The sequence below is a fragment of the Nerophis lumbriciformis genome, linkage group LG18, assembly GCF_033978685.3.
Source record: "Nerophis lumbriciformis linkage group LG18, RoL_Nlum_v2.1, whole genome shotgun sequence".
In the NCBI taxonomy this organism is placed as follows: domain Eukaryota; kingdom Metazoa; phylum Chordata; class Actinopteri; order Syngnathiformes; family Syngnathidae; genus Nerophis; species Nerophis lumbriciformis.
This window is the reverse complement of record NC_084565.2, coordinates 27557787-27585351: the sequence shown is the minus strand read 5'-3', so window position 1 is coordinate 27585351 and position 27565 is coordinate 27557787. Positions and strand designations below refer to the sequence as shown.

At 38.8% G+C, this 27565-nt stretch overlaps 1 protein-coding gene across 2 annotated transcripts in view; it reads left to right on the top strand.

Moving 5' to 3' along the window:
• The window catches only part of ell (elongation factor RNA polymerase II), an 83523-nt gene that overhangs the window by 36187 nt on the left and 19771 nt on the right, over positions 1-27565 (top strand). For both annotated transcript variants that reach the window (XM_061977936.2, XM_061977934.1), the window contains exons 3-4: positions 16010-16131; positions 26599-26762. In XM_061977936.2, the coding sequence (XP_061833920.1) occupies positions 16010-16131; positions 26599-26762 (286 nt within the window). The remainder of the gene's footprint in view (positions 1-16009; positions 16132-26598; positions 26763-27565) is intronic.

Below are 27565 nucleotides of genomic sequence, written 5' to 3'. Positions count from 1 at the left end.
ACACACACACCACAGTATGTTTTCCACTTTGCAGTCATGATCTGCATCAGCATGTCACAGTAAATGTCGGAATTGATGTTTTGTCCTCAGTGAACCGCGGCACTTGTGCACCATGGTCACCTATCGGCGAGACACAATTATCATGCTCACTTGTGCTGCCAGCTATTTAGACCGTAATGTGTGTTGACTTGTTTTCCATGGATAGTAAATCTATATTAATGTTTAGAAATATACTGTAACATTATGAACATTTCATGCAATAGTTATCGTGACCAAAATTATTACTGTTATTATTATTATCACAGTACTGATGGCACCTGGAGATAAGGTTGATTGGCAACACTAAATTGCCTTAGTGCGGGGGTCAGCAACCCGCGGCTCTCGAGCCGCATGCGGCCCTTTAGTGCCGCCCTAGTGGCTCGCTGGAGCATTTTTAAAAAAGGATTGAAAATGGAAAAAGATGGGGGGGAAACTTTTTTTTTTAGGTTTTAGTATATTTTTTGTTTGAGGACAAACATGACACAAACATTCCCAATTGTTAGAAAGCCCACTGGTTAATATGTTTGTGTGTATGCTTCACTGATGAGAGTATTTGGTGAACATCGTTTTGTCCTACCAATTTTGGCGGTTTTTGAACTCACTGTAGTGTGGACTGTGACGCAACAGTTTGTTTACATATAAAATCTTCCACTCCTACTTTGTTTCATTTTGTCCACCAAAAGTTTCATGCTGTGCGTGAATGCACAAAGGTGCACTTTGTTGATGTTATTGACTTGTTATAGAGCTAATCAGGCAAGGTAATCAATGCTAACATGCAATTTAGGCTAGCTGTATGTACATATTGCATCATTATGCCTCATTTGTAGGTATATTTGAGCTCATTTAATATCCTTTACTTTTATCCTCTTTGTATATGATTTAGTTTTGCATGTCTCATGACACATTATCTGTACCGTATTTTTCGGATTATAAGTCGCAGTTTTTTTCATAGTTTGGCCGTGGGTGCGACATATACTCCGGAGCGACTTATGTGTGAAATTATTAACACATTACCGTGAAATATCAAATAATATTATTTATCTCATTCGCGTAAGAGACGAAGCAAATGGCAACAATCGTCACACACACGTCAGCAATCGTCACTCACACGTCAACCAATAAGAATTTGGCGGGGGAGGGTCATGGCAGAAGTGCATTGTGGGTCATGAGATGCTAACTGCTATATGCTACTGCCGTAGCTATTAAAATGGATCACATCAACATTGGCGGTAACTTATAAAAACTGAGAAGGGCTGAACTAAAATGGCACCGAAAAGGAAATCATATACTGCAGATTACAAGCTGGACGTAGTGAAATATGCAGCAGAGAACGGCGATCGAGCAGCAGAAAGAAAGGACATACCAGAGGCGACACCGGGGAGGAAGATTTCATCGGATTTAGCGATCGGGAGTGACAGATTGTTTGGTAAACGTATAGCATGTTCTGTATGTTATAGTTATTTGAATGACTCTTGCCATGATGTGTTGCGTTACCAGGCACATTCTCAGTTGGTTATTTGTGCGTCATATAATGTACACTTATTCAGCCTGTTGTTCACTATTCTTTATTTATTTCAAATTGCCTTTCAAATGTCTATTCTTGGTGTTGGATTTTATCAAAAAAAATTCCCCCAAAAATGCGACTTATACTCCAGTGCGACGTATGTATGTTTTTTTCCTTCTTTATTGTGCATTTTCGGCCGGTGCGACTTATACTCCGGCGCGACTCATAGTCCGAAAAATACGGTATGTAATATTGGCTGCATTTCAGATAGTTTTTTGTGTGCCATGTCGTTCCAGACCACATTCTTGCCATCTCTGTCGTAGCATAGCTTTCGTCGGTAAAGTGTGCGGAACAAACATCAAATTTCTTGCCACTTTCGCATCTTTGGGCCACTGGTGCAACTTGAATCTGTCCCTGTTTGTGTTGTTACACCCTCCGACAACACACCGACGAGGCATGATGTCTCCAAGGTACGGAAAACAGTCGAAAAAACGGAAAATAACAGAGCTGATTTGACTCGGTGTTTGAGAAAATGGCGGATTGCTTCCCGATGCGACGTCACATTGTGACGTCATCGCTCCGAGAGCGAATATTAGAAAGGCGTTTAATTCGCCAAAATTCACCCATTTAGAGTTCGGAAATCGGTTAAAAAAATATATGGTCTTTTTTTCTGCAACATCAAGGTATATATTGACGCTTGCATAGGTCTGGTGATAATGTTCCCCTTTAATAGGGGAATATATTAATGTCTCTTGTTTTCATGTTAGCATTTGTGCTAGCGAGCTGTCTGTGAAAGTGTTGTTATAAATCACTGATTTTCGACCATTTTAATTTAAAACAGTTGTACTAACTACGGGAGTTTTACCGCGATTATCATTATTACCGTTTATCGTTACATCCCTACTACCGTCCCAAGAGAAGAAGAGCTATATTACAAATGCTTGGTGAAATTTCAGTTGGCCGTCAGAGAGTAGTATTTGTTCACCTGCATCTTGATGGAAATGGTCAGACATCATGTCCCAAAGGTTTTTTCTTTTCTCTTTATTTTTTTTGTTTTAGCCCCATTTGACCTTTTGTCCATATGACGTCCTTTGTCTGTCTGCTTCTGTGTCCTTCCTAATGAGTCCGTCCTGAAAGGAGGCATTGTTTTCTTCATGCCAAACAATAAAAAATTGAGCATACTTGTTGGCAGAGCGAAAAGGAGGCAGTGATTGGGCAGCCTGTTTAATATATCCACTTTTGCCAGTAGCCAACGTTGTAAAAAAGTAGTATAGTTTGTAGACAGGATGTGCTGTCTCATTTAGTGGTTTTAGAGACGTCTTAAACACGTACCTTGTCTGCTCCAAGACTCTTAACATGGCGCGTTGCATGTGCTGATGTTTAGAAAGGCAATGATGGGACACTACTAACTTGCCTATTAGATTACAGGGTTTCCCCTACAGCAGGTTGTTAAGATACCTGTGGCGGTGGAGGCATGGTTAGGGGTGTGGTCATCATGACGTCATCATATGATTTGCTATATGATTTGATTTTCTTTAAAAAGCCTTAATACATGTATATCGTATTTTCCGGACCATAGGGCGCACCGGATTATAAGACGCACTGCCGATGAGTGGTCTATTTTTGATCTTTTTTCATATATTAGGCACACTTCCTTGAAAACACTTCCTTGTGGTCTACATAACATGTAATGGTGGTTCTTTGGTCAAAATGTTGCATAGATGATGTTTTACAGATCATCTTCGAGCCGCTTTCTGACAGTCGCTTCCAGATATGCTGTTTTGTGGGCGGTCTTATTTACGTGGCTCACCTTCGACAGCGTCTTCTCCCCGTCATCTTTGTTGTAGCGGTGTAGCGTGCAAGGACGGGAGTGGAAGAAGTGTCAAAAGATGGAGCTAACTGTTTTAATGACATTCAGACTTTACTTAAATCAATAACGGAGCAGCATCTCCTCAAACAACAACACCGGAAATGTGTCTCGTGAAAAACCGTCCGACCAGAACTCTAATAACTAAAGTTCCTTGGGTGAATAATGTAAACTCACTACACCGGTATGTTTTAGCGCTTTCATGGCGAGTTTACTGACAGATATAAGTAAGAACTTTACACTACTTTATATTAGAAATGGCAACATCGAAGGATTAATGTCACGTAACAGGAAGATAGAGAAAAAGAAGAAGTTTATTGACTAGGGCTGCGAATCTTTGGGTGTCCCACGATTCGATTCAATGTCGATTCTTGGGTCACGATTCGATTCAAAATCGATTTTTTTCAATTCAACGCGATTCTTGATTCAAAAACAATATTTTCCCGATTCAAAACGATTCTCTATTCATTCAATACATAGGATTTCAGCAGGATCTACCCCAGTCTGCTGACATGCAAGCAGAGTAGTAGTTTTTTGTAAAAAGCTTTTATAATTGTAAAGGACAATGTTTTATTAACTGATTGCAGTAATGTAAATTTGTTTTAACTATTAAATGAACCAAAAATATGACTTATTTTATCTTTGTGAAAATATTGGACACAGTGTGTTGTCAAGCTTATGAGATGCGATGCAAGTGTAAGCCACTGTGACACTATTGTTCTTTTTTTTGAAATTTTTTATAAATGTCTAATGATAATGTCAATGAGGGATTTTAAATCACTGCTATGTTGAAATTGTAACTAATATTAATACTGTTGTTGATAATATTCATTTTTGTTTCACTACTTTTGGTTTGTTCTGTGTCGAGTAGAGGGGGACGTGGTGGGTCGAGTTTGGTTTTGGAATTGGGTTGCATTGTTATGGTATTGCTTTGTTGGATTGATTAATTAAAAAAATAAATTTAAAAAAAATAATTAAAAAAATAAAATTTTTAAAAATGAGAATCGATTCTGAATTGCACAACGTGAGAATCGCGGTTCTAATTCGAATCGATTTTTTCCCACACCCCTATTATTGACTATGGCGTCGGTGTGGACGCGCGCAATTTTTTTTCAGGACTTATACAGATCCCAAATACAGATCAGCAGGTACCGGTTGCTTTTGCATAATATTGTGAAACGAAACGGCAGATAATGTCTTACGTAATACACACGACAATCCAATCCAGCTCAGTGGCCTAGTGGTTAGAGTGTCTGCCCTGAGATCGGTAGGTTGTGAGTTCAAACCCCGGCCGAGTCATACCAAAGACTATAAAAATGGGACCCGTTACCTCCCTGCTTGGCACTCAGCATCAAGGGTTGGAATTGGAGGTTAAATCACCAAAATGATTCCCGGGCGCGGCTACCGCCGCTGCTCACTGCTCCCCTCATCTCCCAGGGGGTGAACAAGGGGATGGGTTGAATGCTGAGGAGATAATTTCAACCCACCTAGTGTGTGTGTGTGACAATCATTGGTACGTTAACTTTAACTTAACTTCATAGCTTACCAAAGTCGTACTTTTGATAGATTTTTGAGCGCCTCGTGTAATGTTATATATTTTCAATGGAACATTTAAAATGTTGGTGTTGTTTACTTGAGACATATTGCCATCATAGGACAGCCTACACTTATCTCATATGTTTGACTGCCATCTATTGGTCACACTTATTATTACACTATTTACCAAATAAAATAGCTTCGACGTGGGTTAGCTCAACCAAACTTATTCCTTACATTAGGTGCACCGGGTTATAAGATGCACTGTCGAGTTTTGAGGGGAAAAAAAGGATTTTAAGTTCGCCTTATAGTCCGGAAAATACAATACATACATTGAAAAACGAATCTGTCTCATTAATTAGAATTAACATATATTTTTATATTATATCGTTTTGCTCTATGTTCAATTGTTGCTGCTTATTGTACAATGTACTTTGTTGGTAATTTTTCAAGTGCTTGTAGAATTTTTGTGACTTTTTCTTGACTAAAAACTACTAGCTACACATTTTGCATATTTTTCTGGCTATATTATGGACTTTACCCTTGTTTAGAGACTCTCTACTTGTGTCCCTCGATGTCCGCGATGAGCAGCTGCAGCGAGCATGCTTCGCGCTGCTGCTCCAACTGCACTTTTTCTCTTTAAAAGCCATCACTGTCCTTTTAATAATGGCACATTTTGTAGATCGCTCTCCGTGGGGATATATTAAAATACGTCCGCATCGGACGCAGTATGTAATCCCGTGCAGATAGTGCATAGGTCATCACAATATCCGGTTTCGGCAGCGCTGTTCCGGTGGTCAAATACTTTGTTTGCCGGCTAAATGTTCAGTGGATCACTACAAGTTGGGCCAAGTGCGCAAATAATAGGCTTTATATATCCATTTATACTCTTTAATGACCTGCTGGTGGTAATGTTTTTTGTTTGTCTGTTTTTGATATTCATTGTTCGCATGATTGCAAACACTACATTTGTGCCTGAAAGTGGATTGGTGGAGAATGAGGAAGTGTTATGTGTCTGGGAGTGAAGCATTGAGATGGACGTATGTGACGGAGGCAATACTTGTAGAGTTTGGGCCAGTTGTTAGCATAAGATTGGTAATAAAAGTTAAAAAGAGTGTCTGACTTTGAGTGACTTTGTCTGGAGGCTACAGTACATTAATTTGTTTTCACGTAAAAAATCCTTGTTTGTAGAGAGAGGTTGGCTGTTTTAATTCTGCCGCGGCGGTGCATGTAGAGGACACCTTGGATTGTTCCTTATTATACTGTACTACCTGGGAATACCATTTTTATTGGTTCTTTGACGCAGCTCGTAACTCAAAAACCTTGTATTGCAAAACAGCGTCACCCACTGAAATTACAGTATTTGAAATCAATACAATCTGTGCTTGGCCACCCTAAAACAGCACAATTTTAAGGTACCTTTTTAAAAAGACAATCTTAGATAAGAAATATTGTATAAAAATAGAATGTAGTACAAACGACTACAGTAGTTTCAGGAAGTAATGTAATACTTTCCAGCATTTACCTTGGGAAGCAGACTTTTATGTCATCTTCTTCAAGATGCATCTCCAAACACACCATCAGCAGCTTCTCCATTATTTCATGGCTAACTGACTGCCATATAGATGTTATTTTAGCGTCTTGGCTGGCGTTGGACTCATCTTGCTTCAGTATGGTGCAGACTAGCAGCTCTACACTCCAGCTGTTTCGCCAAGTCTGCTATAGCCATGTTTTTGATTATTTCTGTAATTTAAATATCATCCGCTCGTTTTTCTTAGCACTCTCCTTTACACTCACTTTCTTCCTTCCCATGGTTGGAAAATAAAGTTTTGTCTGGAGATCTCTAACTATAAGCTATTGCTTGCAAATAAGACTGAATAATGAGATGTAAGGATTTTATGAGTTTACTGTGGTATTCGTTACGCCAACTCGTGGTGGAGAGGCTTGTAACCCAAATTTTTGCTCACAACCTAATGCATAACAATCAGTTGAGAAACAGCTTGTATCTTGAAAAACGCGTAGGATGAGGCACTTGTATCCCGAGTTACTGCTGTACTAATTTTAGCCCTAGGGGAATTTACCGGAATGATGTCTGGGGATTTTTTAATCTGCCATAAATGCTCTGATTATGGTCAGGACTTTTATTTACCTAAACCACAAAGCGGCAAGGCATTTATTGGAAGCGGGCGATAATTGAAGAGGCTAACCCTGTTGTGTATTACAAAACCCAAAACCAGTGAAGTTGGAACGTTGTGTAATTCGTTAACAACAACAGAATCCAATGGCTTGCAAATCCATTTTCAATTTATACTCCAATGAATACATTGCAAAGACAAGATATTTAATGTTCGAACTGAGAAACAATTTTTTTTTTTTTGTTGCGAATAATCATTAACTTATAATTTAATGGCAGCAACACATTGCAAAAAAGTTGGCACATGGGCATTTTTACCACTGTGTTACATGGCCTTTCCTTTTAACAACACTCAGTAAACGTTTGAGAACTGAGGAGACCATTTTTTGAAGCTTTTCAGGTGGAATTCTTTCCCATTCTTGCTTGATGTACAGCTTAAGTTGTTCAACAGTCCGGATGGTTCTAGTCCTCTTTGGTCCGGAGGACACGACGTCCACAGTTTCCAAAAACAATTTGAAATGTGGACTCTTCAGACCACAGAACACTTTTCCACTTTGCATCAGTCCATCTTAGATGAGCTCGGGCCCAGCGAAGCCGGCGGCGTTTCTGGGTGTTGTTGATAAATGGCTTTCGCTTTGCATAGTAGAGTTTTAACTTGCACTTACAGATGTAGCAACAAACTGTAGTTACTGACAGTGGTTTTCTGAAGTGTTCCTGAGCCCATGTGGTGATATCCTTTACACACTGATGTCGCTTTTTAATGCAGTACCGCCTGAGGGATCAAAGGTCACAGGCATTCAATGTTGGTTTTCAGCCTTGCTGCTTACGTGCAGTGATTTCTCCAGATTCTCTGAACCTTTTGATGATATTACAGACCGTAGATGGTGAAATCCCTAAATTCCTTGCAATAACTGGTTGAGAAATGTTGTTCTCAAACAATTTGCTCACGCATTTGTTCACAAAGTGGTGACCCTCGCCCTATTCTTGTTTGTGAATGACTGAGCATTTCATGGAACCTGCTTTTATACCCAATCATGGCACCCACCTGTTCTCAATTAGCTTGCTCACCTGTGGGATGTTCCAAATAAGTGTTTGATGAGCATTCCTCAACTTTCCCAGTCTTTTTTGTCACTTGTACCAGCTTTTTTGAAAACATGTTGCAGGCATGAAATTCCAAATGAGCTAATATTTTCAAAAAATAACAAAGTTTTACAGTTCAAACGTTAGATAAGTGGTTCTTAACCTTGTTGTAGGTACCGAACCCCACCAGTTTCATATGCGCATTCACCAAACCCTTCTTTAGTGGAAAAAAAAAATATATATATATTTTTTTTTTCAAATTCAAGACCAAGTTATGTTTTTTTACTGGTGCACAACATGAACCGTGCATGAACGTCACTTTGTTCAAAGAACAAAACCAACACAGTACATGAATTCACAACAAATTACATACCTGCAAATCAGTGTGACTTCTGCTGTTGCCTTTGAGAGACCAGTTCAGATAACAATTGTCAATGTAACTGATGACACGCGGCCACGACAGAGAAACCAGTTTTGCAGCTGCATCAGCTATACATCACCAAGTTCAATGCAAAGCGTCGGATGCAGTGGTGTAAAGCACGTCGCCCCTGGACTCTCGAGCAGTGGATACGCCTTCTCTGGAGTGATGAATCATGCTTTTCCATCTGGCAATCTGATGGACGAGTCTGGGTTTGAAGGTTGCCAGGAGAACGGTACATTGCACTGTGCAGAGTGTGAAATTTGGTGGAGGAGGAATTATGGTGTGGGGTTGTTTTTCAGGAGTTGGGCTTGGCCCCTTAGTTCCAGTGAAAGGAACTTTGAATGCTCCAGGATACCAAAACATTTTGGACAATTCTATGCTCCCAAGGCAGGTGGCCAAATACTTTTGGCAATATAGTGTATGTATATGTATGTATGTATGTATATATATATATATATATATATATATATATATATGTATATATGTATATATATATATGTATGTATGTATGTATGTATGTATGTATGTATGTGTATATGTATATATATATATATATATATATATATATATATATTTTTTTTTTTTGTTTTTTTTTTTAATTATATATATATATTTTTTACATTTTATTAATGGTTTGTAGTGTCTGAGAAATTGGAAAGGAAAACGTTGCTCTCTTTGACCACACGGTCATTTTTTTTGTACATTTATAAGTATATTGCTCAACACAGCAGCAACAGAACCAATTTTGTAATAGCAGTAATGAGCTCGTAATACCGATAGTCACACTTTTTACAGCAACCGACCTTCCAAGGGTTTGCATCGGTGGATTGACTTCTCATGATACTTCAAACACAGCTACTGCCATCTTCAGGGTTTCTGGGGAGCATTAAAAAGCAAGAAGTCATTAAATTAACATTAATTTTTGCAAAACTTAAGGTTTTACATGGCATTGAAAATAATTAAATGCAATGTCCAAAGGCATTAAAAAATGTAATACAATTGTAGGACTTGGTCGATAGTCAAATCGTCAAACCATCAAACGATATATAAAAATGAACTTCATAACGTTCTACGTCTGTGTGTGAGTTTCTTTTTTTCGGATATGGCTTTCAAACTGGATACAAGAGGTCTTGTAAGGTTTGAAAGCGAGAAAAGCGCTGCCTCCACTCTGCTGGACAGCAAAATGAAACGGCTCTGGGGGCTCAAGCTTTGTCATGTCATGTTAATGAGGAAGCTGAACTTGTTTGACACACGACGCCATTTTTTTTTCAGTCTACAGTTCAACACACATGACCTAACTTAGCTAACATTAGCAACTCTCGTGGTGCAGGCACCTTACGTGACCTACGGTTGCCGAAGATGGACAAAGAAGGCAATTCTCACAACAGACCACAACTTTTATTCTCTGACATTCCCATAGTAAATGAGTAAGAGTTCATTCAGCTGCCTGACAGTTTATACATAATTTGCTATCTACTGTAAACACTTTAAATTGACTCAGTTTATTTTTAATGCATCGAAAGGGCTTATTGGCATTTTTCCAAATATTCATCCATAACATGTCTTTTTCGAAAATGTTTAAGTCAATCATCTATTTCCCAACACATGCATCATTTGCAGTCCTAGTATGATGTTCATTTATTATTCCATAAAACCTTTTAACTTTTTTTTCAGATTGTATCTGGATTTAAAAAAATCCCTCCAGTTTGTGGCTATTTTAAGGCATATTTTCAGAGGGCTTGCATTTTTACAGCATGTTTTAAAGAAATAAAATACAATAAAATGATTTCTGGGAATATTACATTGACCTAGACTTAAAGTCTAAGTCAATGTAATATTCCCAGAAATCATTTTTTTAATTGATCAACTAATTTAGAATTGGATATGTAATTAAAGGGCTTAAGTGCAGATTCCCTTCAATAATTTTGATTGAAGGTACAGTGTGATGATTGACAGGCGGAACCTTTTAATTGGCTACTGTCTACGGCCGGTGCATGAAGACAGAACACTAGATGCTACTACAGAAAAATAAATCAATAAATATGAATTATCAGATGAAAGAGTCTGGCAAGCCAATTCTAATTCACTAGGTAGTAAGTTAATGAAATATTTCCCAATATTTAACATTATTACTGTCAAATGCTTACAATTATGTGTGTATACAGACAATTGTAAGCTTTTGACTATATATAACAGTGGTGTGCCGTCAGGGCCACCAAGGCCTTCGCTGCTGGCCTAACATAACCATAAATCATGATCATAATTTCCCTAAATATCTAAAAGTATTCATAGTCTCTTCATGTCATATTATGCTCCTTCCAGCGCTGTTGTTTTTAGGTTATAGAGTTTTTATCCAATCAGAATTCAGCTAGCTTATGTTGCCATGCTGTACCAAATCTGCCCAGGGCCTTCAGAATCAACAATGCAGGCGTCTGCGCACTGTAAGTGAACGGACACATACAGGTTATAGACAGTTGCGATAGCCAATCAGATCACGAGTTGTTGTCAGTAAGGCCTTCTAGCTGGCCTAAGGCAGATATATATTGTGATGGTATGAGCTAGGCAACATAAGAACTCCATTACCCAGCATGCCACAGTAGTGCAGAGCATGCTCAGTAGCCCCGTTTAGGTTGTTGAATGTAGACATGCCGGCAGCTTGATGTTTTTGATGAGCACGCTGTGGAGTAAACTTTAAGAACTCAGCCAACACGCCTCGTCTGCATCTTTTATGATTAGACAAGACAACACATATATTTGCAAGGCCCTTTTCGAGAAGGATATTTAAAGAGAAACTAAATCTTGTGAGACGATGTCGGCCAACCCCAGAAGCTAGCTCAGCTGTCCCGGCGATGAAATTGGGAAATGGGACGGCGTGGCGCAGTGGAAGAATGGCCGTGCGCGACCCGAGGGTCCCTGGTTCAATCCCCACCTAGTACCAACCTCGTCATGTCCGTTGTGTCCTGAGCAAGACACTTCACCCTTGCTCCTGATGGGTGCTGGTTAGCGCCTTGCATGGCAGCTCCCTCCATCAGTGTGTGAATGTGTGTGTGAATGGGTAAATGTGGAAGTAGTGTCAAAGCGCTTTGAGTACCTTGAAGGTAGAAAAGCGCTATACAAGTACAACCCATTTATCATTTATCATTTAAATGCCCGCCACACAACCAGCGGCACCACTGGCTTATGCAGCGTCAAATGGGTGCTACAAATTGTGAGTTCAAATATTTTATTTCTTTATTTTTTTCACGTTTTATGTTTTTTGCAATTTTAATTTTGACAGTACCACATAGGATATGTTTTAATTGCTGATGCGGGTTTATTGATTTTTAAATGCGCCAGAAAATAACCCGTTTTGTACACTGTTGATGTGATTCAATGGACAGTAGGGCGTAAATGTGTTTCTGTATAGTATTTCTCCAGCAATGGTCATGTGGCGACATAAATGATGGTATTTTGAAAGGTAATTATTGAAGTCGGACATCACTGAAGGCCTAGGTGGGAAACGCACGGCCCGCCACTGATATATAATAACCATATGGAGTGGGACATGGCCATTACATTGTTTCTAAGTGGCAATACAAATGGCATTAAACAGCATTAAATCGTACTTGCTGATACTTGTAGAAACCCTGATCTTGTAGAGTTTATGAAAAAACTACCATCAGGATGTCACAGCTGTAAATGCCACTGTTTTTTATTAGAGGCGCCAATAGGCACCCGACCACTATTGGACACTCAGTGGTTAAATAAATAGGTGTTGATTGAAGCATCTTTTCTCAGCAACAATTGAAATGTTCACAAATTCATATCACACGCATGCGATGTTGTTTGTCAGTGAGCCATTTGGTGTGGAGGAGCATCGTTCTCTTCGCACTCTTTGCAATGAGTCACTGAGTCAAACTGCGTCAGTCCTGTCCGTCGGCCTCCCCGCGTCACAGTCATCCCTGGACCCAAATGCTCAAATTGCAACACATTACATTTTATATCCCTGTAATGTATAGCTGCTGCGCTGCAGCACCAACTCTTTCGGGCAATAACCCTAAATTACCCTAAATTTATGTGCTTTCCCTCTTGGCAGATTGTTTTTCTTTTCCTGTTGTGTTTGTTGATCAATGCAATAAGGTAAAACCAGCTGTGTGCACACAGCATACGGCTCTATAGTAATACTCGTTTCACAAAAAAAGCTCAATTTGTTGCTCAGTCTGCCTGCAGTAAGAGCTGGTGTGTTGTACTAGAGTGGAAATAAAGGACATGTATTTATAGTTGGCCACCTGCAGCCTTCACACGTGTAAGACCTTTGGTAAACAGAGCTGATCCGCCTGACGTGGGACCGTGTGTCAAGATTGTGAGTGATCCAGAGTTTACACTCGGACTTAAAGATGACTAAAGATGTCTCCTTTTCTTACCTGAGCTGAGTAGCATGGGCCTGTCTCGCATCTGGATTGTACAGCGAAAGCCATGCAGTCAAATGTCAGCAAGTTTGTGGTCAACCTTCAATTTGTTTGGATTTTGAAACACCCCCCGATAGGAAATACTTCAAGAGAAGAAAAAAATCTGTTCCATGGTGGCCATCATACAACCTTTCAATGCTTCAACATTTTAAAGTGCAAAAGAAAATACCACTGTTACTTGTAAAAAGAAGAAAACACTCAGTCCTAACTACATTGGTTAAATGTATTTTTTTAGGTAAGTTGGCCACTGTTAAAATATATACCGTATTTTCCGGACCATAGGGCGTACTGCTGATGAATGGTCTATTTTTTATCTTATTTCATATATTAGGCGCACCGCATTATAGGGTGCATTAAAGGAGTCATATTATTATAATTTTTTTCTAAATTGAAAACACTTCCTTGTGGTCTACATCAGTGGTCCCCAACCTTTTTGTAACTGCGAACCGGTCAACGCTTGAAAATTTGTCCCACGGACCGGGAGGGTTGGGTGATTTTTTTTAATATATTTTTTTTGTTATAAAAAAATACAATCATGTGTGCTTACGGACTGTATCCCTGCAGACTGTATTGATCTATATTGATATATAATGTAGGAACCAGAAATATTAATAACAGAAAGAAAAAACCCTTTTGTGGAAATGAGTGTAAATGGGTTGAGGGAGGTTTTTTGGGTTGGTGCACTAATTGTAAGTGTATCTTGTGTTTTTTATGTTGATTTATTGAAAACAAATAAAAATAAATTAAATTATTATTGTTTTTTTGTTTTTTTTTATTCTTGTGCGGCCCAGTACCAATCCATCCACGGACCGGTACCGGGCCACGGCCAGGTGGTTGGGGACCACTGGTCTACATAACATTTAATCGTGGAACTTTGGTCAAAATGTTGCATAGATTATGTTTTACAGATCATCTTCAAGCCGCTTTCTGACAGTCGCTTCAGGATGCGCCGTTTTGTAGGTGGTCTTATTTACGTGGCTCACCTTCGACAGCGTCTTCTCCCCGTCATCTTTCTTGTAACAGTGTAGCGTGCAAGGACGGGAGTGGAAGAAGTGTCACAAGATGGAGCTAACTGTTTTAATGACATTCAGACTTTACTTAAATAAATAACGGAGCAGCATCTTCTCATCCGGAAACAACACCGGAAATGTGTCCCGTGAAAAACCGTCCCACCTGAACTCTAATAACTAAAGTTCCTTGGGTGAATAATGTAAACTCACTACACGGGTATGTTTTAGCGCTTTCATGGCAAGTTTACTGACAGATATAAGTAAGAACTTTACACTACTTTATATTAGAAATGGCAACAGCGGAGGATGAATGTCCCATAAGATAGAGAAAAAAAAGAAGCTTATCGACTACGTTGTCGCCATGGACTACAAAGGCGGACGCGCACAAATTTTCCGGATTTATGCAGATCCCAAGTACAGATCAGCAGGTTACCAGAAGGTAAGAAAAGTTGCTTTTGCATAATATTGCAAAACAAAACGTCAGATATGTCTAACCTTATACACACACCATAATAATACTCGTATGTTTAATGCGCCGACAATTCTTCAAGCGGTGCGGCTTCATAGCTTACCAAAGTCGTACTAAAACATTTTGATAGATTTTTGAGCGCCGTGTGTAATGTTCTATATTTTTTTTAATAGAACACATGTTGGTATTGTTTATTTGAGTCATATTGCGGTGTACACGTATCTCCTATGTGTGACTGCCATCATTTGCAGGCTACAGGTATCTCTTATGTTTAACTGCCATCTACTGGTCACACTTATCATTGCACCATGTACCAAATAAAATAGCTTCGGGGTTGGTAAGCTCAACCAAACGTATTCCTCAAATTAGGCGCACTGGGTTATAAGGTGCACTGTCGAGTTTTGAGGGGGAAAAAAAGATTTTAAGTGCACCTTATAGTCCGGAAAATACGGTAAGCTATTATACTTTGATTTTATTAACTAGAAAAGCACTGAGAGTGTGCAGACCTCCACCAGATCCTTCCTCCCAATAGTAAAGAATGCATGAAAAGAAAGAAACAACAGAATTCATACAGTGTAAATGCAATCACTTGTTCCTTATGTCATTTCTGACGTTTCCTGAAAGTTTAATCAAAATCTGGCCATAACTTGTTTTGCTAACTAACAAGCATACCCCAGCAAATCAAATGGTAAATGAAATTGCTGTTTCTGGCTTCCAAACAGGCTGCAAGAGGGTTCGTTCTATGCATCGGCCTCAACAATTGTTTGTTTTATAGCGGAATTAAATAAACAAAGTGAACCCTCTAGTCAGTCATCCACTCTCTTCGTCTCTGTGGGTGAAGGCGTGACCGCTGGCATACATATAAAGAACTTCAGCCTTGTAATGTAAACTTACAAATGATCTGCGTCACCCTCAAAATATAATCAGCTGTTCCTTATCCAATTTCTGGCATTTCTTTGAAGTGTAATCAAAATCCGACTAACTTTTTGAGTTATGTTGCTAACTAACTGACAAAAAAAACAGCAGTTAGATACTGCATACCTGCTGGTGGCGGTAACAATAACGAGTGTTAAGTTTATTTAAAAAAACTTCAAGCATTTGACTTTATCTTGTGTGTGCACGGGTGTATTTAAAAGTCTTTTGGGTTTGTTTATTTTTTACTGTAAGAGGATGCTCAGAGAACATTTATACATTTAGTGTATTTTTATTTCAAATTCAAACAATAACGTCTCATTGTAAGGAGATGGCAAACCACACATTCCCACACTTGTCTTTCTTTTTTGCTTAGGGAGTGGCAATTATAACCCCATTTATCCATGAATGAGTATTTTTACTGTCATTTGGCTTTGGCCAAGTTGTCACGATTAATAAACCTATTAATTCTAATTAGGGGAATACTATAAAGGGGTTACGTGGTCAATAGCAGATGTTAGTGCGTTCTATATCCATTGTGTCCTTTTTGACTCACTGTTTCCTGTTTTGTTTTTCTTGTGTCCTGCAGAAAATTTCAATACCACGGTCAGAAAATTCAAATGAGCTGCACACGTTTACGTTCTACCTGTCACACGTTGGCAGAGACAACCCGCAGGGCAGCTTCGACTGCATCCAGCAGTATGTCACCAGGTAAGCGTGAGGTCAACATCCCGTTTTCCACGTTCCTACAGCTACCCTGCTCCTAAATAATAAAGCCAAAACATCAAATATAAATCCAATTAGGCACTCCACTTTTAAGGTTGCAATAATCTGGTATCAGTTCAGTTGTTCTGTTGATGTAACTAAAAGACAGAATGGTTTGATGGCGCTGTCTGCAGGGTAAAAAGAGTGAATACTGCAGAGGTGGCTGTCTCACAAGTCAATACACAAACATTTTCCAACAGGTAGATGCTTTAACAAGATGTGATATTGTGTAATTGCAGGTTTTGTAAATAAGATACTTTATACCATGGATCAAGACCCAGAGTCTTGACTTTTCCCTTAAAGGGAAACTGCACTTTTTTGGTAATTTTGCCTCCCGTTCACAATCATTATGAAAGACATGAAGACGGATGGATTTTTTTTAATGCATTCTAAATATTAAATAAATTCGATCAAAAGTCAGCTTACAATGGAGCATATGGGAGCTGTTCAATGCTGCCCATAGAGCCCCTAAAAAAACATCTAAACACCTCCATTAGGGTTTTATATGCATGATGTAAATGCACATTCTATGTAATGTAGTAACAGGCACATTTATAATAACGGTTAAAATTGTCATAGTTTGATAATTTTAAGCATATGGGACGCATTAATTTAAAAAAACACATTGTTGCTTTTTTTCCTCTTCATCACTGATTTCTGCTCACTGCAGACTTTATGAGAGCCAACAAACATAATAAAACATCACTCACTGTGCAAGGTCTGCTGTCATTAGGATGACGACTGGATGTTCATATATTCGCATTTTAGATGAAAAATCTCTCATAATCCTTGCGGAGAAACTGGGTAGGAGCGGGGGGAGGGGTGTGTGGGTAGGGTGAACAAGCGCTTTTCGTGTCTTCCTCGCCAGTTCCAGGTCCGAAATGGCTATCAAAGTGTCCCAACTTATATTCTCAGCCATCTATTGTCCAGGGGATATGCATGATTTGTGACCTGCAATAAACTTACAGGGAGCAAGGAAGTGAGGAAACAGCAGACCACTCTATGATGTAAACATAGGGACTCACGACAGTGGTCACGTGATAACGTGATAACAACAATATCACAAATACTTGGTTAATATTTAAGTCACAAAATGTAAATGGAGTATTGTTGGTGTTTTTTGAATGGATATTTATTGGTTTTTATGGGCGGAATAGAGGAGCTCCCATTGGCTCCGCTGTAAGCTGACTTTTATTTATGTTTATTTAATATTTAGAATGCATTAAGAAAAATCCATCTGTCGTCATGTATGTCATAATGATTGTGAACAATAGGCAATATTCCAAAAATTATGCAGTTCCCCTTTAACTATCAGTCTTATTTTGTATAATTCCGAAGAGACAACATCCTTTCAATAGACATTTTATTTTGGCCTATCTATTTTGTCAGTTATTCTGTGGGAGGGCTCTGCTGTTTTAAGGACCTTCTGCAAAAAAGATCATCTCTATGACTGCATGCTAGTGTGTTTAAGAATCTGCTGCAAAAGTGTCTTATACAGGTTTTTTGAACTGGTGCACCACCAGTTGATTTGCCCAAATGGTGAGAAAGAGAGGAACTAAAATGGAATATTGAGGAAAACCAGTAGTATAACTAAAGAAGTTGAACAAATGACTACTGACTGCATTTAAAGTAAACCAGCTACAGCAACACCTTGGTTCCATAAATCACATTACGAAAAACATGTGTAACTGCCAAAAAGGAGAGGACTTAAAGGCACGCCTTGAGGAATGCCTCAGTTATGTAAATCACAAGTTTGGACCCTGGTTATTCTATGTTTGCTATTAAGGTAAAATATCAATGCAAGGATCTGCCAATGGATTTACAGTGGTCCAAGTTCCTCTATACCAGTGTTTTTCAACCACTGTGCCGCGGCACACTAGTGTGCCGTGAGATACAGTCTGGTGTGCCGTGGGAGATTATCTAGTTTCACCTATTTGGATTAAAGATATTTTTTGCAAACCAGTAATTATAGTCTGCAAATGATGTGTTGTTGTTGAGTGTCGGTGCTGTCTAGAGCTCGGCAGAGTAACTGTGTAATACTCTTCCATATCAGTAGGTGGCAGCCGGTAGCTAATAGCATTGTAGATGTCGGAAACAGCGGGAGGCAGCGTGCAGGTAAAAAAGTATCTAATGCTTAAACCAAAAATAAACAAAAGGCGAGTGACCCTAAGAAAAGCCATTGAAGCTTAGGGAAGGCCATGCAGAACAAAACTACAACTGAACTGGCTACAAAGTAAACAAATACAGAGTGCTGGACGACAGCAAAAACTTACTGTGGAGCAAAGACGGCGTCCACAATGTACATCCCAACATGACATGACAATCAACAATGTCCCCACAAAGAAGGATAAAAACCACAGAAATATTCTTGATTGCTAAAACAAAGTAGATGCGGGAAATATCGCTCAATAGGAGACATGAAACTGCTAGAGGAAAATACCAAAAAAAGAGAAAAAGCCACTAAAATAGGAGCGCAAGACAAGAACTAAAACACTACACACAGGAAAACAACAAAAAACTCAAAATAAGTCACTGTGTGATGTGACAGTTGGTGACAGTACACCTACTTTGAGAAAAGAGCTATAGTAATACATTCTTGGTTATGGTTTAAAGTCATATCCAACAATTGCGGCAACGACTTTTTCCTGTCAACTGAGTTTCATTTTTTAATTATTTATGCTGGTGGTGTGCCTCCGGATTTTTTCAATGCAAAAAATGTGCCTTGACTAAAAAAAGGTTGAAAAACACTGCTCTATACAACAGGAGCGCTCCAGTGTTTTTAGGAATTTGTTGCAAAAATGCTTGTCCCGCAAGGTTTGACCTTAACTCAGGGGCCAGAATGCTGTTATTCTCTGCCCATATTTGGCCCCCGAGCCGCCAGTTAATTAGCTGTACTTTATACTGTATGCATGTAATTGTTTTTTATTGTGTAAAACTTAATAAATTAATAATTAGTTTAAAAATTGTTAAAAGCATGTGATAGATATTAGAGTATCCAAAATAAGCATTGTTTTTTTTTTTTTGCATACGGCGAGTTTCTTTGAATGTTTTCTTTGCGAATATTGGGACTCTACTGTACTAACAAGAATCTAGTATCTCAGTAATTACTGAAAAGGTTTATATACGTTTGCTCCCTTTTAAAATGGACCATGTTGTGAAGTTTAAACACACTCACTCCCACCCTGCTGTCACTTTCCAACAAGTAATCTCTACGTCACACAGGCACTAACGTCGGCACGCATGAAATCATCTGATGGCGTGATGTTGCGCCGCTGTGTGAAAGCACACACAGCGGCGGAAAAATCCAACGTTGCTGGGTTCTGCATAAAAGGCCCAGGAAAATGAATGCCAAATCGCCTCTTGGAGTGTACTCCCACTATCAAAATGTGCCCGGAACCCTTTCATACTTCAAGTCTAGCACTTTCAGCTCTTGTAAGTGTTCTGGTCTGCTCTTATAGGGGACCTATGATGATTTAAATCTACATTAAAACCCTTTCCATGTGGTCTAGATTATATTCGAACAGAGGCATTTGGCTTATTGACCAAAGTTGCATGTTTCATATTCCTTTCTGCAAGGTTTTTTTGGTTCTGTGACACAACTCATAACTGGAGAAACTTGTTACTCCATTGAAATGAACGGAAATCTGTTTAATTGGTGCAGCAATTAACATGCATCATGCCTTTTTAAAAAGAAAAAAACTTTTCAACAATATTGTATGAAAAACAAAACAATCGAATGTACTAAAATCTAATACAGTAGCTTTATTAAATATTGTAATAATAGTGTACAGCATTTTCCCATGAGAGCGTACTTCTACGGTATCTCCGAGCTGCTTCTCCTTCAAACACACCACCAGCAGCTTTTCCATATTTTCATGGATAAATGTCCGGTTTTTTTAGATATTATTGTAACATCCTTGAATGGCATTAGACTCATTCGGCGTCAGTATGGTGCAGAGTTGATATGCTCCAACTGCTTGCCAATTCGGCTTACATGTGCTGTCATGATTAGTTTGTTTGTTTTTATTACCATGAAAATCATCTGCCTCTTCTCAGCACTTGCCTTTACACTCACATTCTTTGTTCCAATGGTTGGGTTATGGCGATTTCTACCTATGAGCTAATGCTTGCGAGTCAGACACAGAATGTTTTGGTCAGATCTGAAAGGATTTACTGGCATTCATTACACCAACTAGCGATTTGCACACTCGTAACCTGAAAAACTCTCGACGTACCACTGCATTTATTGAGAGCAGATCTATTTTTGACAGGAATTTATTATTGAGATTAATTGCAAATTTTGCCTAAAAAAAGATGGTTTCAAGGAATTTTACTATAGTTTATATTGATTAAAGTTGTGTTAAAAATGTTGTAAAATTTAGTCGACTAAAACTAAATCAATTTAGATGACTAATATGTGACAAACTAAAACATATTTTAGTCGAACTATGAGTACACAATTTCAAAACAGCAGTCAAAATTAACACTGCATTTTATGGACCAAATGTAACGACATCCATTAATTGCGCAATGGATCAATCATGGAACAATTCTACAGTATCTATGTACCGTATTTTTCGGATTATAAGTCACAGTTTTTTTCATAGTTTGGCCGGGGGTGCGATTTATACTCTGGAGCGACTTATGTGTGAAACTATTCACACATTACCGTAAAATATCTTGTATACCTTTTGGAGTTGGCAGAGTTGTTTAGAAGCGACACTGAGGCAGAAGATTTAATCGGATTTAGCGGTTAGGAGTGACAGATTGTTTGGTAAACGTATAGCATGTTCTATATATTAGTTATTTGAATGACTCTTACCATAATATGTTACGTTAACATACCAGGCACGTTCTCAGTTCGTTATTTATGTGTCATATAACGTATACTTATTCAGCCTGTTGTTCACTATTCTTAATTTATTTTAAATTTCCTTTCAAATGTCTATTCTTGTTGTTGGATTTTATCAAATAAATTTCCCCCAAAAACGCGACTTATAGTCTAGTGCAGGGGTTGGCAACCCAAAATGTTGAAAGAGCCATATTGGACCAAAAATACAAAAACAAATCTGTCTGGAGCCGCAAAAAAATTAAAAGCCATATTACATACAGATAGTGTGTCATGAGATATAAATTGAATTAAGAGGACTTAAATGAAACTAAATGACCTCAAATATAGCTACAAATGAGGCATAATGATGCAATATGTACATATAGCTAGCCTAAATAGCATGTTAGCATCGATTAGCTTGCAGTCATGCAGTGACCAAATATGCCCGATTAGCACTCCACACAAGTCAATAACATCAACAAAACTCACCTTTGTGCATTCACGCACAACCTTAAAAGTTTGGTGGACAAAATGAGACAGAAAAAGAAGTGGCATAAAACACGTCCTAGAACGTCGGAGAAAGTTATACATGTAAACAAACGAAGGTAAGTTCAAGGACCGCCAAAATTAGTAGGACAAAACGGCGCTCGCCAAATACTCGAATCAGTGAAGCTGACAGTGTGCTTTATAACAATTAGGGAGGTTTGTGTCATGTTTGTCCTCCTACAGAAAACATATTAAAACAAAAAAAAATTTTTTCCCCCTCATCTTTTTCCATTTTTCATACATTTTTTAAAAAGCTCCAGAGAGCCACTAGGGCGGCGCTAAAGAGCCGCGGGTTGCCGACCCCTGGTCTAGTGCGACTTATATGTTTTTTTCCTTCTTTATTATGCATTTTGGGCCGGTGCGACTTATACTCCGGAGCGTTTTATGATCCGAAAAATACGGTAGGTACAATTTGGGTTTAGATTTTTTAGATTCAATATGTTTTAGTGTAAAATTTGCGTACATTTTGCTTTATAGTCACATTAATAATTCCACGGCACACTGGTTCACACACAATTGAACAGAATAAAAGTGATAAGACAAATAAATGGCAAGTGCAGACCAAGAGATGGAGGAGGAATGGTTAGTGTAAGTATGCCCCTAAAGGGGAACTACACTTTTTTTTGCCTATCTTTCACAATCCTTATGCAAGACAAACACGCATATGTTTTTCTTTGTCATGCACTTTAACTAGTAAATAAATGTCCGCATACTCTATTCTGCATATAAAGCACTTAAAAAACATCCAAAAACCTCCAATCTTTTATATACTAGCTTTAATGTAGTAACAGGCACATTCGCAATAACATGTAATATTTACCGCGCATTGATTTCACAAGCGCATGACAATGTTCGCTTTTCCTTTCAAGAATAACTACTACTAATCATGGCAGACTTTATGAGAGCCAACAAACATGATAAAGCATTCCGTACTGTACAATGTCTGCTCTCACTTGGATGCCAATGGATGGAATGTTGATATACTCACGTTTAAATGAAGAATAACTCATAATTCTCACGAAGAAAAAAGGTGGGTGGGTCTTTTTCCACTATTGCCGGGTCAAAATTGGCTGTCAAAGTTGACCAACGTCTCTGTATATTTCCACATCCTTTTACTATCCAGATGAGGGGCATGATTTATAATCTAGAATTAACCTTCACGAGCTCAGCGGCGAGAAATCAGCTCACCAGCTCATGATGGCAATAGAGCAGCATAAGGTAGTACCTCTCTGATCAATGCGCCGCTAAAAATTGATCCTTAACGTTAGCACTTAGAATAACAATATCACTAATACTTGGTTAATATTCAGGTCACAAAATGTAAATGGAATATTGTTGGTGCTTATTGGATGGTTATTTATTGGGTTTTATGGTCGGAACAGACGCAATGACGTCTCAATGACGCTCTCATTGGATCCATTGTAAACAGACTTTTTTATTCATGTTTATTTACGAGTTAGACTGCATTAAAAAGAAAGACGTGTTCTTGTCCATTTTTTTTTTAATACATTTGATCAAAAGTCAGCTTACAATGGAGCCTATGGGAGCCGCTCTATTCTGCCTTTAAAGCCCTCACCCACACAAAGCACGCCTTTTCTTTTCCTTGTGACACAGAAGGACAACACCGCAGCGCTCCAATAAAACACACTCAGATCTTCTGTTTCTAACCGATACTACATAAAAAATAACGTAAAATAACGCAGTAACGCATCATGTAGTAACGGTAACTGAGTTACTGAATATAAAAAATAACGCGTTAGATTACTAGTTACCACCGAAAACAACGGCGTTACAGTAAAGCGTTACTTTGTAATGCGTTAGTCCCAACACTGCTGATTACTCACTGCAGACTTCATGAGGGCCTACAATTATAATAAAACATCACTTACTGTACAAGGTATGCTGTCATTAGGAAAGGCATGTTCATATATTCCCATTTAGGTGAAGAATGCCTCATAATCCTTGCAAAGAAAACGGGTGGGGGCATGTCTTTGTGTCGTTTTCGCCATCTCTGGGTCCTAAATGGCTGTCAAAGAGTACCAATTCGTCCAAATACATCCTTAGACTTTTCCTGTCCAGGTGAGATGCATGATTTATGCTGTACAATAAACTTCCATGGAGCTAGGAAGCGAGGAAAAACCTTGCCAATCGATCATATCGAAATTGTACACAAGCTTGTGATCACAGCGCTATTTGAATAGTTATTTATTGGATTTTATGGGCGAAATAGAGGAGCTCCCATTGGCTCTGCTGTAAGCTGACTTTTATTTACGTCTATTTAATATTTAAAATGCCTTTTTTTTTTTTATCCATCTGTCATGTCTTTCATAATGATCGTGAACAATGGGCAAAAAAAAAAAAAAAAAAAAGTGCAGTTCCCCTTTAAGGCTATGTTGTGGCTATTTTGCAGGATGTTTTATGTTACAGAAGCTAGAGTTTGAGTTTCCTTAGTGTGAAGAGTGTAAAGAAGATAGCAGGAGACAGGCCCGTACACTAAACAAGCAACAACCCAGCAGCAAGACTATCTGCTCCTTTGTGCAGGGAGGAACACTGCCACAACCCTCCAACTGAACCCTCAAGGAGTGGTGCGGGGGTCAAGTGTCCTTAGTCTACACTCTGCACCAAAGCACAGTGACATGCGCAAAAAAGTGCTGACTGAATCAAATGAAACTGGAACTGAAGCTAAAGCTGGTAGAGCAACCTGACTTTTCTCCTCATGCTGACTGTCAAAACTCTCCTGTCTGAGAATATTTCACGCAAAGGAGGGTCGGGTGGAGTTCATTCGCATCTCCGGCTGGATCCTAATCAGCGTTTAGAGAATCGACCTGGAACTATAAAATGACAGAACTCAGCCTCTCTCGCTGCTGCTGCATCTTATTTTCTGCCAAACTGTCAAAAGTGTAGGTGTGAAGGCATTCAGACAGAAAGGCATTTGGTGTGTCGTGTGCAGAACCCCACAGACCTACAGTTATTGCTTATCTATGGTTATGGTTTTAGTTTATTTCAAACATTCATGCAGTTACAATGTTGTACATCACATATGTCCAGTTTCTCTTTACAACATGTCCCTACCTCTTTTCGTTTCCTAGCAATTTCTAACATGTGTTTACTTCCTGTGCTCAATTTGTAACACAAACAAATTAAATACAAGATCAATGAAGTTCTCATGAATAAATAGTTAAATAAGTTGTGATTCAGGGCAGCACGGTGGCAGAAGGGTTAGTGCGTCTGCCACACAATACGAAGGTCCTGAGCAGTCCTGGGTTCAATCCCGGACTCGGGATCTTTCTCTGTGAAGTTTGCATGTTCTCCCCGTGACTGCGTGGGTTCCCTCCGGGTACTCCGGCTTCCTCCCACCTCCAAAAACATGCACCTGGGGATAGGTTGATTGGCAACACTAAATTGGCCCTAGTGTGTGAATGTCAGTGTGAATGTTGTCTGTCTATCTGTGTTGGCTCTGTGATGAGGTGGCGACTTGTCCAGGGTGTACCCCGCCTTCCGCCCGATTGTAGCTGAGATAGGCTCCAGCGCCCCCCGCAATCCCTGAAGGGATTAAGCGGTAGAAAATGGATGGATGGATGGAAGTTGTGATTCACATAATGAGATGAATAGGATAAGGGTCAAGATGTTTATCAGGATTCTTCTTGTATTTTGTAAACACTATGAGTTTGAGCAGTTTCTTGAACCGGATCATATTAGACTTCGTTTAATCCGTTCCATAATTTAATTCCACCTACTGATACACTAAAGGTCTTAAGTGTTGTTCTCTACTGCTATAGTGTATTTCTCCTCTTCTGTTGATTAGAATTGTTGTACATTCTTAGGTAGCCGGTTATAGTTTGCTTTGTGCATAATTTTAGCTGTTTGCAAATGCACCAAATCATTGAATTTCAATATTTTTGATTCAATAAATAAACGGTTTGAATGTTCCCAACATTATGTATTGTTCTGACCTATTTTGAACCATGGTTAGTGAATGAAGTGTACTTTTGTAGTTATTTCCCCATATTTCTGCACAATAACTTAGATATGGTAACGCTAGCGAGCAGTAGAGAATATGGAGTAATTTTTGGTTCCGTACATAGTTGGCTTTATTCATTATTGATGTTTATTTTGCTACCTTATGTTGTATATTTTTACATGAGATTTCTAGTTCATTTTATCATCTATTTCTTTTACCCTGACAATGTCTATTCAGTCTATTTGTATCTGTGTTTGACTTTCTCTCCTACTGCTTCCGAATAGCCTTATTTTAGTTGTATAAATTCTAGGATAGTCTGTTTTTGTCAAACCATTTCTCTATTTATTAATTTCTTCTGACATTTGTATTAGCTTCCATTTGTTCTCTCCTGAACAAAACACAGTTGTATCATTTGCAAATGGTATTAACTTTTAGTCCTTTGTAACTTTACAAATGTCATTTATATAAAGATTGAACAATTCTGGTCCTAGTATTGATCTCTGGGGTACGAGGCAGAATATATTTAGCGCTGCAGACGTATGTTTGCCTAGCTTCACGTATTGTTTACTGTTGGTTAAGTAGCTTTTTAGCTAGTTGAAGACCAATCCTCTGATGCCATACCGTTCTAATTTTTTAATTAAGATGATATGATAAGCGGTAGAAAATGGATGGATGGGATGGATGATTAATTGTGTCAAACACTGCAGTTGCACACTGTTAACCATCTATTGCTTCAGTCATTTCCTCTGGTATTTCGATTATCGCCATCAATGCTGATATGTTAGCTCTGTGTCTGTATTTGTTGTCCGCGAGCGTTTCTCTTTTTTCATGAATTTGTCCTAACTGTTGTTAAATAATCTTTCCATGTTTTCAGAAAATTGTCGAAGGACAAAAGTCTTTGATTGTGATTCATTTATATTGGAGTTTATCGGCGTCCTCAAAAATATGAAACTCGGATAGTTTGTTTGCATTTTTTTGTGTATTATACCAATGTGTAACACTTGACTTATTGACCCTATTGTGTCAAGCCGCCCTGTTCCTCCTCTCTGACGGTCTTTCCTTTTTGTTTTGGCAGTGACGGTAGCATTCAGCTGGATTGTTTGGGTGCCATCCAGGACAAAATTACTGTATGCGCCACGGACGATTCCTACCAAAAGGCCAGGGAGAGCATGGCCCAGGTCGAGGAGGAGACACGCAGCAGGGGTGCCATTGTCATCAAGCCCGGTGGCAGATTCGTCGGTAAGCGGTGAATTATGTTTGGAGATGTTGGGGGTTGGAGAGGAAACTGTCATTTTGAGAAGGAAATTGTGTCTTATTGTCTTGAACATACAATATTTACATGTTGTCTATTTATTTAACAGAACTTGACATTTCACCCTCTGGTCAAATTGTGCTTTCACCCACCTGTGCATTGAGATATGTAAGGTGTACAAATAGGGATAGGTACCATATTTGGTACTTTCATAGATACCAACCAAATTTTATCAGTGGTACCAATTCACATAAAATCAAGCAATAATAGAGATGGGTCAAACAATACTTATGCATCTCATTATTAGAGATGTCTGATAATGGCTTTTTTGCCGATATCCGATATTCCGATATTGTCCAACTCTTAATTACCGATTTCGACATCAACCGATACCGATATATACAGTCGTGGAATTAACACATTATTATGCCTATGTTGTGATGCATTAAACAATGTGACAAGGTTTTCCAAAATAAATCAATTCAAGTTATGGAAAACAATGCCAACATGGCACTGCTATATTTATTATTGAAGTCACAAAGTGCTTTTTTTTTTTTAACATGCCTCAAAACAGCAGCTTGGAATTTGGGACATGCTCTCCCTGAGAGAACATGAGGAGGTTGAGGTGGGCGGGGTTGGGGGGGCAGGGTTGAGTTGGGGGGGGCGGGGGGTGTATATTGTAGCATCCCGGAAAAGTTAGTGCTGCAAGGGGTTCTGGGTATTTGTTCTGTTGTGTTTATGTTGTGTTACGGTGCGGATGTTCTCCCGAAATGTGTTTGTCATTCTTGTT